The sequence below is a fragment of the Lepisosteus platostomus genome, chromosome 11 (assembly GCF_059453375.1).
Source record: "Lepisosteus platostomus isolate fLepPlt1 chromosome 11, fLepPlt1.hap1, whole genome shotgun sequence".
Lineage (NCBI taxonomy): Eukaryota > Metazoa > Chordata > Actinopteri > Semionotiformes > Lepisosteidae > Lepisosteus > Lepisosteus platostomus.
In genome coordinates this window covers 46572320-46586159 of record NC_142621.1, presented here as the reverse complement: position 1 = coordinate 46586159, position 13840 = coordinate 46572320, and the positions used below count along the sequence as shown (strand labels likewise).

The following is a 13840-nucleotide window of genomic DNA, read 5'->3' as shown; positions in this document are numbered from 1 at the left end:
CCGACTGCCCTCCACTCTGAACGCACTGTGACTCCGTTTCCACTTGTGGTCCCTGGTTCGTATTTCAGAATTAATTCTGAAGAGGCCCCTCTCCTCAGCACTATCCCGATATTCCTGCCTATTCAAAAGGAGCAACGTCTTGTCGTCTTCAGACAGCAGAGGACTCCCCCACAGTGAGGGCACTGCTCATCTCCCAGACGAAAGGCTAGCCAGCTCTATTTTCTGTGTTGGGCCATTTTCCTGGAATGGTCCAATTTAAATGGTCAAATTCACTACACAAACACTACACTACTGTTGATGTCCCTTTCAAACAGCTGCTTCGCCTGCATGTTGTTTACGGCCACAAGACTAACTCAGGTGAACAGCCGAGGATTTCAGAGTTTGACGTTTGTCCCCGGAGACATGCTGAAACCTCAGAGCACTAACCTGCTCGAACAGCTGCATGCGTTAAAAATTCTCTAAAAAACGGAGAATGAAAACAACTTGCTATTATTCGTTTAAAATGAACACAGAGAAAATGCCTTTGTTCAAAGGATGACAGAAAGTATACTGCACTTTAATGCCCTGCTGCTAAATTCAAATGACAGTTTGAGGAAATGTAATGGGACCTTTTTATGAGATGTATGAGAGAGAGAGAGTCAGAGCCGTGGAATGAATGCTGCAGTGTTGAAAAGAGCTTTTCAAAATAACATTACAAATATTAAATAGTAACATTCATTTTCAACAGTGATAATTATAGCAGGCAGCTTCGAATTTAGCACGTATAGACACCAATAATACAATAACAGCCTAATTCACACAATGTATTCTCTACAGCATCCTTAGGCACTTAATTTGACTGTAAAATTTAATTTATGAGATTACTGAGTCAGGAATGCGCAAGTACAGAATTCTGCCACCTACAGTTAACCCTTTCACTTCTGGTTCTGGCTGTAATTAAAGAGTCAGATGTTAAAAATTAAACTAACAAAAGAGAGGCAGGATCTTCTTTTCACCCACATGAAAGCAAAGCAGGAATGCAAGACCGAGTCACAGAGCTCAGCAGGGCCAGTCTTCACTCCTGGCATGGCTGAGATCCATGTGAATGGGGGGATTATGACACACTGCTCCTAACCTCTAGGAAAGGCAAAGTCACGGGGGCGGGTGAGTCCTGACCCAAAGGAGGGGTCAAAAGGTATGGCTTCATATTTTGGGACCATCCCAGCAAGATCCTGGACCATCATGAAGACTTCGCCATATCTGGGTTCACCAAGGTGTACCATCAGGCTCTGAGGAAGTACTCTTACGCATGCTGCTGTGCTTTACATTGAGTGTGCCTTAACTACACCAGCTGGGAACCGTAAGTCCACATATGGTTGTAACCATGGGCTCTGACAGAGCAAAGACAGGAGACCAGGTAAGGCGCATGGATTCCCCAGGCGACAGTGAGATGTCTTACCACATGGCGTGCATGTAGGTAGGGGGCAGGCGTGGGCTGCTGACAGGCGTGCAGTTGTACGACCTCATTATCCTTTCGGCCAACAGGAAGTTGCGGAACAAACTGGCCACCAGCAGGTCTTGGCGGAAGAGTTTCTGGAAGAGGTCTACAGGAAGAGAGGGGGAGGGGAAGAGGGGGAAAGAGTGAGAGGAGGAGGTTTGGACATTGAAAATGAGAGGGAGGCAAAAAGAGAGAACAGCTGGTTGGAGCACAAGTGCATCTGAAGAGATTTTAATGTATAAAACTGTTCAGTATCTGCTCTAAAACCTTGCGTTTTAAGTAACTGTACCATATCTTATTGTACTAAACTGCAGACTTGTGAACAATTCTGACCACATCTGCGCTCTGATCTGTTTAATACACTTTAGTGTGCTGAATGTTTGCTGTTCTAATTCTTCAATAAATTTTAATAATTTTTAATCTGTCTGTGATGGGGATTATACAGAACGTGCCGTGATTATACACATTTTGCAGTGCTTGGTGATTAATTACCATCAATCCCTAGATGAGGATTATCAGAGGAAATCAGCCACAGAGATATAAATCTTGATTCATGTTTGCAAAGCGACAGCACTGAACCACTGAGGGTTTTCGGGGAAAATAACTTCTACAACAAAAGACGTGCAAGCGTGAATATTCAGTATATTCAGACTTCTCGCTCAATGCCACAAATTTTAAAATATGTACAGTATGTTCTCACTTCAGCCCTGTGCGCTTTCTGCACCCCTGATGGCATTGCGGTGATAAAGAGCACTGTCAACATCTGGCCAGCTGTGGCACTGCAGGCCCTGCAGTCCCCAGGAGGAGAGAAAACGTGAGCGAGGAAGCAGGTGACAGCAGATCGTGAATGAGGGAGTGGGTCAGTTACTGAGTCAAGGGCAGCAAGCGGCTCTAACATATACATCCCTCTAAAAACCACTAGACCTCAATCCCGTTTAATCTGATGCAAGGCCTATCCTAAATAAGCCAATCACTGTTGTTTTAATAATACGAATATACAAATCAACAGTCTTGATTATAAATCAGTAACCAATAGCAGGACTTGTTTTGGCAAATGAGAAAAGGAAGGTATCTTCAGTTTAATTTCAATCAGATTAAGGACTGGAATCCTGCTGCTCTTAGCTATTGCTCTCAGTACTCCAGGATTACAGGGTCACAGGATTCCTTTTTTCACTGCCTTCATTGCTCAGAGAGCTCAAGGGCACTGGCTCCTCTGCAGTACAGGAATGGGAGAGAAACGTCCAGTTGCACGGCTCTCTTGGCTCTTGTGAAATCTCAAACAGGCTTGAAACATTCAGTACCAGAGGCTTGCCTATACTAGCGTTATTCCAGGTCAGCCCTTGCTTGCAGGCCACAGACTCTTTTCACTCTAGCGGAGCTCGTCTTTGGGTAATTGAACTCTTAATTCTAACTACACTCCTTCCCTATGTCGCCAACGGACAAGGCTTAAAAGAACATTTCAAGACTTGGTGAACGGGGGCCCTCAAGGGCCAGATTTCAAGAGAGCTGGTTTACGCACAATGGCCAGGCCCAAGCCCCGCCCAGACCGCCAAACCCAAGCCCCACCCACAATCCCATAACCAAGACCCGCCCACAATCCAAAGTCCCACCCAGAACCCCAACCCCAAGACTCGCCCACGGTCTCACCCACAATCCCAGAACCAAGATCTGCCCACAATCCAAAGTCCCACCCAGAACCCCAACCCCAAGACTTGCCCACGGTCTCACCCACAATCCCAGAACCAAGATCTTCCCACAATCCAAAGTCCCACCCAGAACCCCAACCCCAAGACTCACCCACGGTCTCACCCACAATCCCATACCCAAGACCCGCCCACAACTCAGTCCCACCCAGAATCCCAAACCCAAGACTCGCCCACAGTCCCACCCACAATCCCAAACCCAACCCCCCCCCCCCCCCACAGCCCAAGTCCCACCCACAATCCCATACCCAAGACCCGCCCACAACTCAGTCCCACCCAGAATCCCAAACCCAAGACTCGCCCACAGTCTCACCCACAATCCCAAACCCAACCACCCCCCCCCACAACCCAAGTCCCACCCAGAATCCCAAACCCAACCGCCCCCCCCCCCCCAACTCAGTCCCACCCAGAATCCCAAACCCAACCGCCCCCCCCCACAACCCAAGTCCCACCCACAATCCCATACCCAAGACCAGCCCACAATCCCAAGATCAAACCCAGGAGCGGAGCTGGGGGCTCAGACTCACCTCTGGGGAGGACATTCCAGGCGATGGTGTCGGTGATGGCGGTGAAGATCCAGTTCAGCTCTCCCAGCGGGGTGCGCCTGTCGTTGAGCCGGCCGGGGATCCTGCCAACGCAACAGGGCAACAGCTGAAGGCTCACCTGGGCCTCTATCGGGGACGGATCTGTTCCCTCAGAGCTCCACTTCAACAGCCAGTCCCAGAGAAATACTGTGCAGCCCCTGCTGATGCGAACACCAGCAGGCTGCCATCTGCAGATATCAAACTTATTTTGACAGCAGACTTGCAACAGCTGCCCGTGATCCCTCCAATTCCATCCCCTATTACAGTGGCATCAATTAAATCAGTGGCTGTGACGTTAACCCGAGCTCAAACCTTTTCAACACCCCATAGCTTCAGGGCCGACCTGCAACACCTACCCTGAGCAGCAGATACACACAATTTAGCTTCATTTGCTAATGTTTTATTTGGTCAGTGAAAAATGGGTGGCTTTCGTCCATTGTTATTTCCTTATGGAGCCATTTAAAGAGGTCATTCTCAATAAGATTCCCCCCGATTCCAGAAGACAGACTAATTTAATATTATATATATAATGAGTCATAAATAAAACTGCTGTTAATCTCAAGTGATTAAAAGCAGAAATGAGTATTAGCAGAGAAAGATCTGATCTGAGAGTGAAAAGGACTTGGAATGAAACGTTTTCAGCTCTTCATCAGCTGTGATTATTAATTAAAAAACACGCTCCTCATCCTGCCTTTGACGAGCCGACACACATAAAGCAGGTCAGCGACGTACGTAGCTTCATGCCACGCTAAAACCATGACGACAGTGGTTGGCTTTTACGCAAGGACTACTACGGCAGTCGTGCACTGGAGACGCAGAGCAAGATCACATCAAGGAGGGGATTTCATCAGCGGCGGGGTGAAGAGACTCTCATCACGCCAGGCTGGCATAAAGGCGCACTGCACCTGGTGCAGCTCTCCAGGGAACCTGCGTCTGCGATCAGACCGACCCCGCAACGGGACAGCAGCCCGCAGGAGGCATCCGGCAGCCCTCCTTTCATCAGCACCGCGACCCCACGGGGGGCCCGCACGACAACAGATTCCGATATCCAGCGTTGCGTAAAAAAAAACGGCGGCAGACCGACGAGTGAAAAGATTTTTACACCACGCCTATAAATAACAAAAAGAGCTGCGATGACTGATGGCGGGGTTTCAAAGAAGTCACGGCGCTTTCGTTAAAATGAGCGGTTAGATGCGAGACTCAATAAACTTGCATGTATAAAAGTGACAGCTCCGGCATCAGGCCATCGATAAAGTATCGCCCTGCGGATTATGATCTTATATGAGGATTATGAAATACACCTTGTGTGCGTCTCCTTCAGTTTGCCCATTTTCGTTACAATTAAACTCATCTCAGGCCCTAAATGTGTTCCTAACTCCCATACCCCTTCGAATGAAAAGATGTGCCTGCTATTCTTGCTTATAAATGCCCTACATTGTAGTTTAAACTTGTTCATTCGGAAGAAGTCTGTCAGTGTCTTTGTTGGACTTTGTCAGTGTCCTTGAGGTGTCAGAATAGTTGCAGCAAGTCCTCTAAATCCTAAAATCTTGTAGTGAAGCTAAATAATAATAATAATTGCTTACACTTATATAGCGCTTTCCTGGACACTCCACTCAAAGTGCTTTACAGGTAATGGGGATCCCCTCCACCACCCCCAGTGTGCAGCCCCACCTGGATGATGCGACGGCAGCCATAGTGCGCCAGAACGCCCACCACACAACAGCTCTCAGTGGGGAGGGGAGCAGAGTAATGAAGCCAGTTCAGAGATGGGGATTATTAGGAGGCCATGATTGGTAAGGCCCAAAGCGAAATTTGGCCAGGACGCCGGGGTTACACCCCTACTCTTTTCAAGAAACGCCCTGGGATTTTTAATGACCACAGAGAGTCAGGACCTCGGTTTTACCTCTCATCCGAAGGACGGTGCCTGTTTACAGTATAGCGTCCCCGTCACTACACTGGGGCATTAGGACCCACATGAGCCGCAGGGTGAGCGCCCCCTGCTGGCCCCACTAACACCTCTTCCAGCAGCAACCTTAGTTTTTTCCCAGGAGGTCTCCCATCCAGGTACTGACCAGGCTCACACCTGCTGAGCTTCAGTAGCTTAAATGTGTCTGTAAAACAAAGGCCACAATAATTCTGCAAAATTTAACTACAAACCAAAGGTGGGTAAACCCACTACAGGTGGATAATGCTGCAAGCGTTCCATACCATGTAGATACTGGGCAGATCACTCACTTCACTGTGACCTCTGACCTTGGTTTCAACACCACGGAGCTATGGGACAAGGGACGTGTTGGGAGCAGCCATCACAGTAAAAACTGACCGGGGGCAGGAGCAAAGAGGAGAGGGAGAGAGTGTGCAACAGAGAACGAGAGACTTGTCTGAATTAAAGGCACGGAGAGGGTATTCAAGACCAACATGATTGAAGATGTCACATTAAAAAATCACCCCACACTCCGACGGACCGCAAGTCTCTGGAGGAAGGCTCCGTTTCCACGCGAGTGACTGCTGAGAGCGCCATTTGCTGTGCTTTACACTTCTGCTGGCAGTTCCCCTGACGAGTCTCACTAGCAGGACTTTTGGCACTTTAGCGGGGAGTCGTACTGAGTGTCGCACCACCCTCTGCAGCGAGAGAATGCAGCGGGCTGTTTCACTGCTGCCCCACCCAAATACTAAGCTGCCCAGCCGTGACATCCCCTCCCATCACTTCTTTATGTGCCCCATTCTACCACAAGCCCCACTGGATACTCTACTCCTAAGAGCAGGACTACTGTACTGGGATACATTCAATACTGTCACAAAAAAAGAGTGTTGCAAATATTTCCTCTAAACCTGATGTGCAGTTCAAATAAATCCATCATTTTTTTTATGCTCACCTTTTATTTATGATGCTCACCTACCCAGGAATGCTATAAGTGAGCTCACAACATTCTGGCACCAAAACACCAGCTGAAACCCCTGGCATGATGGGTAAGAGGCCAGAGGTTTCACCACATGGCCTCCAAATTGCAGGACCCCCCCCAGACTGGGGGGTAATATCACTGGGTAATGCTCTGCTCTACGCCTGCCTGACCCATCCTGCTTCTTACTTTTTCGCTTATGGAACCAATCACTTCCCTTGCTCAGAAACTGGCCAGTCTCAGACCACTGACCAATGGCTCTGTTTGGCGCTTCACAGCCCAGCAATCCTCCAAGCAGAAACAGCACAGCAAACACAAAGGAAGCACAAGACCAGGCAAACGTTTGACTTATCTTCACTGTGGATGAAGAAGTGAGCAGGAGACGAGGGGCCATCAAGTGGACAAGACAGAGGGCAGAGAGTGTCAGAGGAGATGAGAAAGGCAAGACAGAAGGAGAAGGAGCAGAGAATGAGGAAAGAGAGAGCTGGAGGAGGAAGAGAGAAGAGGAGAGACAGAATGAGGAAAGAGAAGGAGAAGGAGGAGAGACAAGCAGAGAGAGGAGAGAATGCCGCCTGCTTGGCTCTTCAACAGAAAAGGCAAAAAATGAATTTAGGAGGACAGAACATTTAAGAGGAAAATGAAAGGCAAAAAACACATAATAAAAAAGCTGCAGTCGCAGCAGTACAGTGATAAGGTCAGCTTGCTTCAACAAGCTGAATAATAGCCCTCAATTACTGAAGGGGAGCTGCTTCAGCGACTCACGTTTTAATGATGCCAGGAGCCAAAAGGTAAGCCCTTGGTGTAAATGGGCTCTCCAGTGTGCCCACATCACTTACAGCACACTGCTTTACCATATAGTCTTTTTATCTTTCCTGGCATTATTTTACACAGCCGACTTACACGCAAAAGAGCAATACTATCATCACTACAAGTAGAGAATGACTTAAAAGGCAACTGAGATAAGACGGGCTGTCAGTGGCAAACAAGGCTCATATCACTGAAACCTCCATCATCAGCTGAATTCATCTTTTGATCACTGATGTGTCTGGATACCTTGATGAAACCTGGGCAGCCAGCAGCGTCACTCGTGCCGACAGAAAAGGGAGTTACCTCCCTCCAAGCAGTAGGAAATCTATTCCACCTTCTGCTAGCTTAGGTGACTTTGCTGGGCGTAAGGGGGAAAAGACACGGAACAACGTAACTTCTATTAATATCGTAAGAAGATTTCATCGCAGTGGGCTGTCCAGCAGCGTGAGGCATAATCTTCTGTACAGCATCTTAGCGATCCGCTATGCTCAGGGCAGGATTCTCACATTGGGTAACTGACAATCCATACAAATGATAAGTAAATATGACTCCTTTAGTGATGGAATCAGCAGGCAGGTTATAATTTTCTTCCAGGCCACACTTTGGATAATAATCACTCTGTTTTTACTTTGTTTTGTTTCTTCAATATTTATCTCAAAACGCGAGTGTGCGCATTACACATTACTGTTCGGCATGAGACCTTACCTCGGAAGTCGTCTGGATAGAAATACTTTTTACTGGCTTACTGCGCGTGTAATCGATGAACGACGGCTATAAAACAATAACAGTGCTAAATTTACTTGATCATTCTCATCAGCTCAGACTGGAAAGAACTGAGGAAGAGGGGGAGAGAAACTGCTGCCCCTTCGGGGGGAAAAGCTCGGCAACGTGGAATCAAAGAAGCATTACAGACCTAGCAAGGAACAGACGATTGCCGCAGCTGTCACTTACGGCACCGCAAGACCGGGGGAGCCTGCTGGGTGGCCTGTCCGTGCCACAGCCTCCCCACCCGGCCGGACCCAAACCCAGCTGTGTCACCGCTGAGGGAATCCCGGTCACAGCGGCCTCCTGGCCGAGACATAGGACACGGGGGTCAACCTGCTCTCTGAAGAGCACTTGCAGTGGACCACCTGGGACCACCTGGGACCCCTGGCCGACAACACGGTGAACCCCTCACGCCGAGAAGTGCCAGCCCGCAGCTGGTGGCACAAACCAACCCCATCCCTGCGCAGCAGGTAATCGCTGGCCTACAGCTGTAGTGTCCTTGGATTTCTGCGTCGGTCCCGGAAAATTGCGCAGGTTAATGTCCAGCTTTCATGCAAGGGAAGCCACTCCTTGGCTTGGATGTGTGTCCCTAATTGCTGCCGCCAGGAACATTAGCAAGGGCTACATCCTGCGAGTGGTTGTCCACAGACTTAAGAAAACCCAGAAGCTTTGTTATTGGATATTATCTGCAATTAAATGTCTATGTACGTTTCCTGCAAGCCATTTAAAAGGTTCTCCTGAGATAACAATTCTCGCCTGATGCGTTAACAAATCCCGGATGTCATGGGATCTGATCTGCACTGCGCCGCAAAGCCCAGATCTTAGGCCCAGCCCTTACTCCTGTTTTCTCCCACACAGCAAGTTAAACTACAGGAACGTACACATTAAAGCACATGCAATGCACACAACCTTCCTCCTGCGTCCTAAAAGAAAACTGCAAATAGAAGGATCTTGCAAGTATTTAAAGTATTCTAAGTTTAAAAATAATGGGGATAGCCAATTCATTTATCCAGGAATGAAGTCAGTTTCTCCTCAAGATGCACAAGGACACAGTGGTCATGAACTACTTTGTCAGTATGTAAAGTGTCCAAAAGAATTGAACATTTTTGTACGTGTCCTTGCATGTGACATAGCAACTTTTGCTGTGCATATCCAGGGGTTCACATGGCTGACATGCAAGCATGCAATTAAAACAAGAACAGCGCAGCCCCACATATTTTTGGGATGCAAAGGGTTGTAGAGAACATGTAGCCCTTTTCCACTTCCATCCGAGGTTATAAGCTCTCAGCGCAACGGGGGGTGGGGAAAGCATACCATGTCAAGAAAGAAAAATTAATGGATGAAGTTGCTGTTTGATAAAGACCTGAATAATAATTTTAAAAACCTGGCAACATTAAAAGAGCTACAGGCAAAAATTACACGGACCCTGGACAGCACAGCGGATCGTAAACATCCAAGTTACACTTCTAAAAGCCTCCAGTCCTTATCTCTCCTCTGCTTATTTAGCTGCTTAATGTTCTAGGTGCTGATTTAGCATGTGCAACTAAGTGTGTCTGGCTGCCATACATCATCCTAATGGACTTGAGAGAGCAAGGCACACAGAGCAGTGCTGGAAAGAGCAAACCGGCACGACAGAGGCAGAACTCGCTGACATGACTGAGCACAGCAGCGGATTCAAAACACAGGGATCGCAAACCTCAGATACTCAACAGGTCAAAACACTAGACAGTACCGTGGAGGCAGGAGGCGGCACAGATGACTTGCATCTCTCCTCCCAGGAGAAATGAAAGACTAATCGGTTTACATTCGTGGATGAAAGTTTCCCGGCCTTTCTGCGGAGAGAGCACGGCGTTTTCAAACTCATTTGTTCCACGATGACAGATTCGAGCCATGTATCTTTGTTAGGTTGATATTCTCAAACTTCTAAGATTCTTATCATTTTCACTTCATCACGGCGCCTTTATTGGCGCTTTATGCAAATCTGAGTGTTAATTGACACAGTTATTACATTCCTTAATGATGTGCCGAGGCTGTGCAAACACCAGTCCCTGGCAGTGGGAGCTCAGCAAGCACGCACTGCTAGATCATAAAGGACGGGAAGAAAAAAAAATGATAATAAAGGCAGAACCTGACATCTCTTCATTCCCACTTCTTCCATCTTCTTCCATCATGTCTGAACAAACAGAACCTTCTGGCACTGCCGGCATGTTCTGTATGGATGAAACTCCTGACCCCGGGGCACAAAGTCTGGGCCCAGTCCATGTCCCGCACGTTCATGTGCCCTCTGAGCCCTGAGTCAGGCAGCCTGCACGGGACATTCAAGGAAGTACGACATGGGGGGGGGGGCGGGACAGGACCTGCGCTGTTCCTTCGCCAGTGCGGCGCGCAAGGAGCGAGCCTCTGTTTGCGGTGGAACGTGGTGTCAGTGCCCTGCCTTGCCCACAGCCTGCTGAGGGCTGCTTGATTCCTTCCTGTAGTTCAAATCCGCTCCACCTTTTCATTGACAATTTATGACTCAGAACGGACCCACTTGCCGCCTTAAACGCACGGGCAGAGGGCGAGGAGGGAATCAGTGAGGTTCCGCTTATGACTTACAAAAGGCACTTTGCAGCAGAATTTCCCCTTATCCTTCCCCCTGAGGTGCCTGAGGGTTTTGAAGGTAAAGGGATCCTCAAAAACAGGCTTCAGTCAAAATACCTCAGGAGTTCAGTACAGTTGTCCATTGTGAAACCTCGGTTCCAAGCGTTAACACTGGTATACACCCCATAAAAGTGCACGCTGACCCTGAATGTATCACACCTGACACAGCACCTCACTAAGGAACCAGTCTCCTGAAAACCAAGACTGACTTCCGAGAGCAAAAAACACCTACCAGTTCATTTCAACAATTACCAGCACTTTAATGAACTGCACGGTGCAACATTACATTAACAATTAGTGTTCCATGCCTAAAACTAAAATAGTGCATTTACTGTGAGATTCACAACACTTATTCATTCATTTACATTCCTGCAATTGTCTTCAGCTTTTTTCTGCCATTTTTTTTTCCCTCTGGTGCCTTCTGTCAAATATCAAAGAGGGAAATCCCCGATTTATAGAGGATGCTCTTGACTTAAAAGCTTAAAGAATATCTTTCAAGACGAAATAAATACTCTCAATTCTGTGAGCTGGGGGAACAACAAAACCCTAGTTTCAAAGGCATTCCTCTTTCCTCTGCCTTTCTGCTTGCCTTTTATTACTTGTTTAAAGCCTGGGACGGGATCTGTGCTTCAGTCTCCAGTGTGTAGTTTTCTCTGCCTTCTGCGGGAGGAGGGAGCCTCCGTTTGAAGAGGAGCTCGGCAGGCACACTCCATCTTACCCAGCTGCGACTTCAACAGCAAGGGAGAACTAACTCTAGTACAGATGAGAGGTCAGGCCGACTCAGAAATCTGCAAAGTCGTGTGTTTAGCAGAGCACGCCCTTTCCTCCTGACAGGTAATAACAATAAATAAACGGGCCTTAATTTTATGTTCATGTAGCTGTCAGATGTTTGGATACACCAGGCTACTTCAGTTGAATGTCTTAATTGAATTAAAGATGACAACCAGGAAAGAAACTCAAAGCCCCCGCCCCCAACACAAATCCTAAATATGGCCTGAACACTTCATTGAAATGACACTTCTGGACTGTATACAGGGTCACTGCTTACTCCCTGCACAGTGTAATTATACAATTAACTCAACACTCCCCCTCTCCCTTGTGTATTACCAGCTTCAGGTACTGACAAACGGCACAGAATTATTTTTCTTACACAAAAACAGGCTCTCCATCCGCTCTGCATAAAAGAAACAATAAACATTAATCATCCTAACCTTCCCCTGGAGCTACGCTGTGACAGAACTCAACTTTCAGCTGTGGAATAAAATATACCTGTGCTTTATTAAATACATAACAACAAAGACAAAGCAGCTGCAGAAACTTCCAAACTGGGCTGAAAGGGTCAAATAAACAGACACTCAAAGACGCACTCGAACTTGGAGAGCGGCGGCGACTGCGAGAGTTTGCGCTGAGCAGAAAAACCCAGCGCCACCTACTTCTCGATGAGGTCCAGGGTCACCCCGGGCACCAGCCTGGCACTCTTCTGCATGCAGAACCTGTGGGGACGAACGGAGACAGAGAGGCCGGCGTCAGCAAAGGAGAGGGACAGCGGACCTGGGCTCCGCGGAGAGGACGCCGAGGGAGAGATGCCAAACTCGCCAAGTGATCCTGTCTTTTTCAGGAAGCCGGACCAAGGGGGAGCGGAGCGGTGGCACTGTGGCTCAGGATCTGCGCCTGTGTCTGGAAGGTTGCCGGTTCAAATCCCGCGGCCGGCAGAGGACTCCTACTCTGTTGGGCCCCTGAGCAAGGCCCTTAACCCCAGCTGCTCCAGGGGTGCTGTACAATGGCTGACCCTGCGCTCTGACCCCCAGCTTCTCTTCCTGTCTGTGTGTCTCATGGAGAGCAAGCTGGGGTATGCGAAAAAGACTAATTCCTAATGCAAGAAATTGTATATGACCAATAAAGTGATCTTATCTTATCAAGAGAGCAAGGGGGCAGGGTAGTTATTTTGCCACGGGCAGCAGGCAGAAGACTCGCATTCTCAAACGCATGCGAGGTCCAGCAGAGAGGCGAAAGGGGGTGTGTGATTGCAGAGATGTGGTGGCTACAAGGACACCTAGTCAAGCTAACCGACTGCCTCATCCTTTCAGTGATCAGAAGAAGTACACACGCTTGCAGGCTGCACTTAAAATGATCAAACCATCTTTACTTGCAGAAGCAACTTAAAAGTCAGACTGAAACTTTTATCCTCTTATTTCTTACGGTGAATACAATTTTACAATTGACCAAAACATGTTTTTCTGCTCTGATAAATGTTTCTAGCAGGCAGAGGTAGCAGGGATTTCACTTTCAGCCCAGAGCCACGTTCATGTTTTTTCCAAGTGAAAAGGTAATGGACTGTTCTTCCTCCTGCTCCACAGGGACCACCAACAAGAAAGTGATCCAAGCAGTATGCTAACAGAGTCCTGTGTAAAAGTTTTTCTTCTGATCTACTGCATTTCAGATTCTAGATCTGCTACTTTAATGACATTGTTTTTTAATTAAAAAAGCAGAAATCAATGTTTTTGTTTTGTTTGCTTTTGGGCACGTCTCTCAAAAATGTAAGCCTCTTTAGAAATGCAATTTCTGCCAAATCAGACAAGCTTCCTCCGAGGCAAAGAGGTTAATTGCATTTTGACGGCAGCAATCCAGCTTTCTGGTGACATTTTGGCTCTTTTCAGAGAGAATGCTGGTTAAGTCTTTGCAGGGTAAAAAAAAGTTGTTCTTCACATCTCACAGTTCTGAAAGCCCTCTTCTGCATCAAAACTGTCTTTAGACAATAAGCTAATTTCCTTTCAATCATGTACCTTATCCAGGCAGGTCTGGCTGTGGAGCATCTAATAATTAATGGGCATAAATGTTTGCAATCTGCAACAGCCTTCTTAACTAGCAAATTATATAATACTCCCACCCACCACCACTGACACGGCTCAGGTGAGGATCTGCACAGCCACTGCACTCTGGGTCATACTTGGCACCAGGGCAATC

General features: G+C 47.7%; 1 protein-coding gene across 4 annotated transcripts in view; it reads right to left on the bottom strand.

Annotated features, from left to right (window-relative positions):
- Window positions 1-13840, bottom strand: part of rptor (regulatory associated protein of MTOR, complex 1) — a 145388-nt gene that overhangs the window by 61910 nt on the left and 69638 nt on the right. For all 4 annotated transcript variants that reach the window (XM_088600061.1, XM_088600063.1, XM_088600064.1 and 1 more), the window contains exons 8-10: window positions 12310-12369; window positions 3708-3808; window positions 1439-1583 (exon numbers count right to left, since the gene is read on the bottom strand). In XM_088600061.1, the coding sequence (XP_088456187.1) occupies window positions 1439-1583; window positions 3708-3808; window positions 12310-12369 (306 nt within the window). The remainder of the gene's footprint in view (window positions 1-1438; window positions 1584-3707; window positions 3809-12309; window positions 12370-13840) is intronic.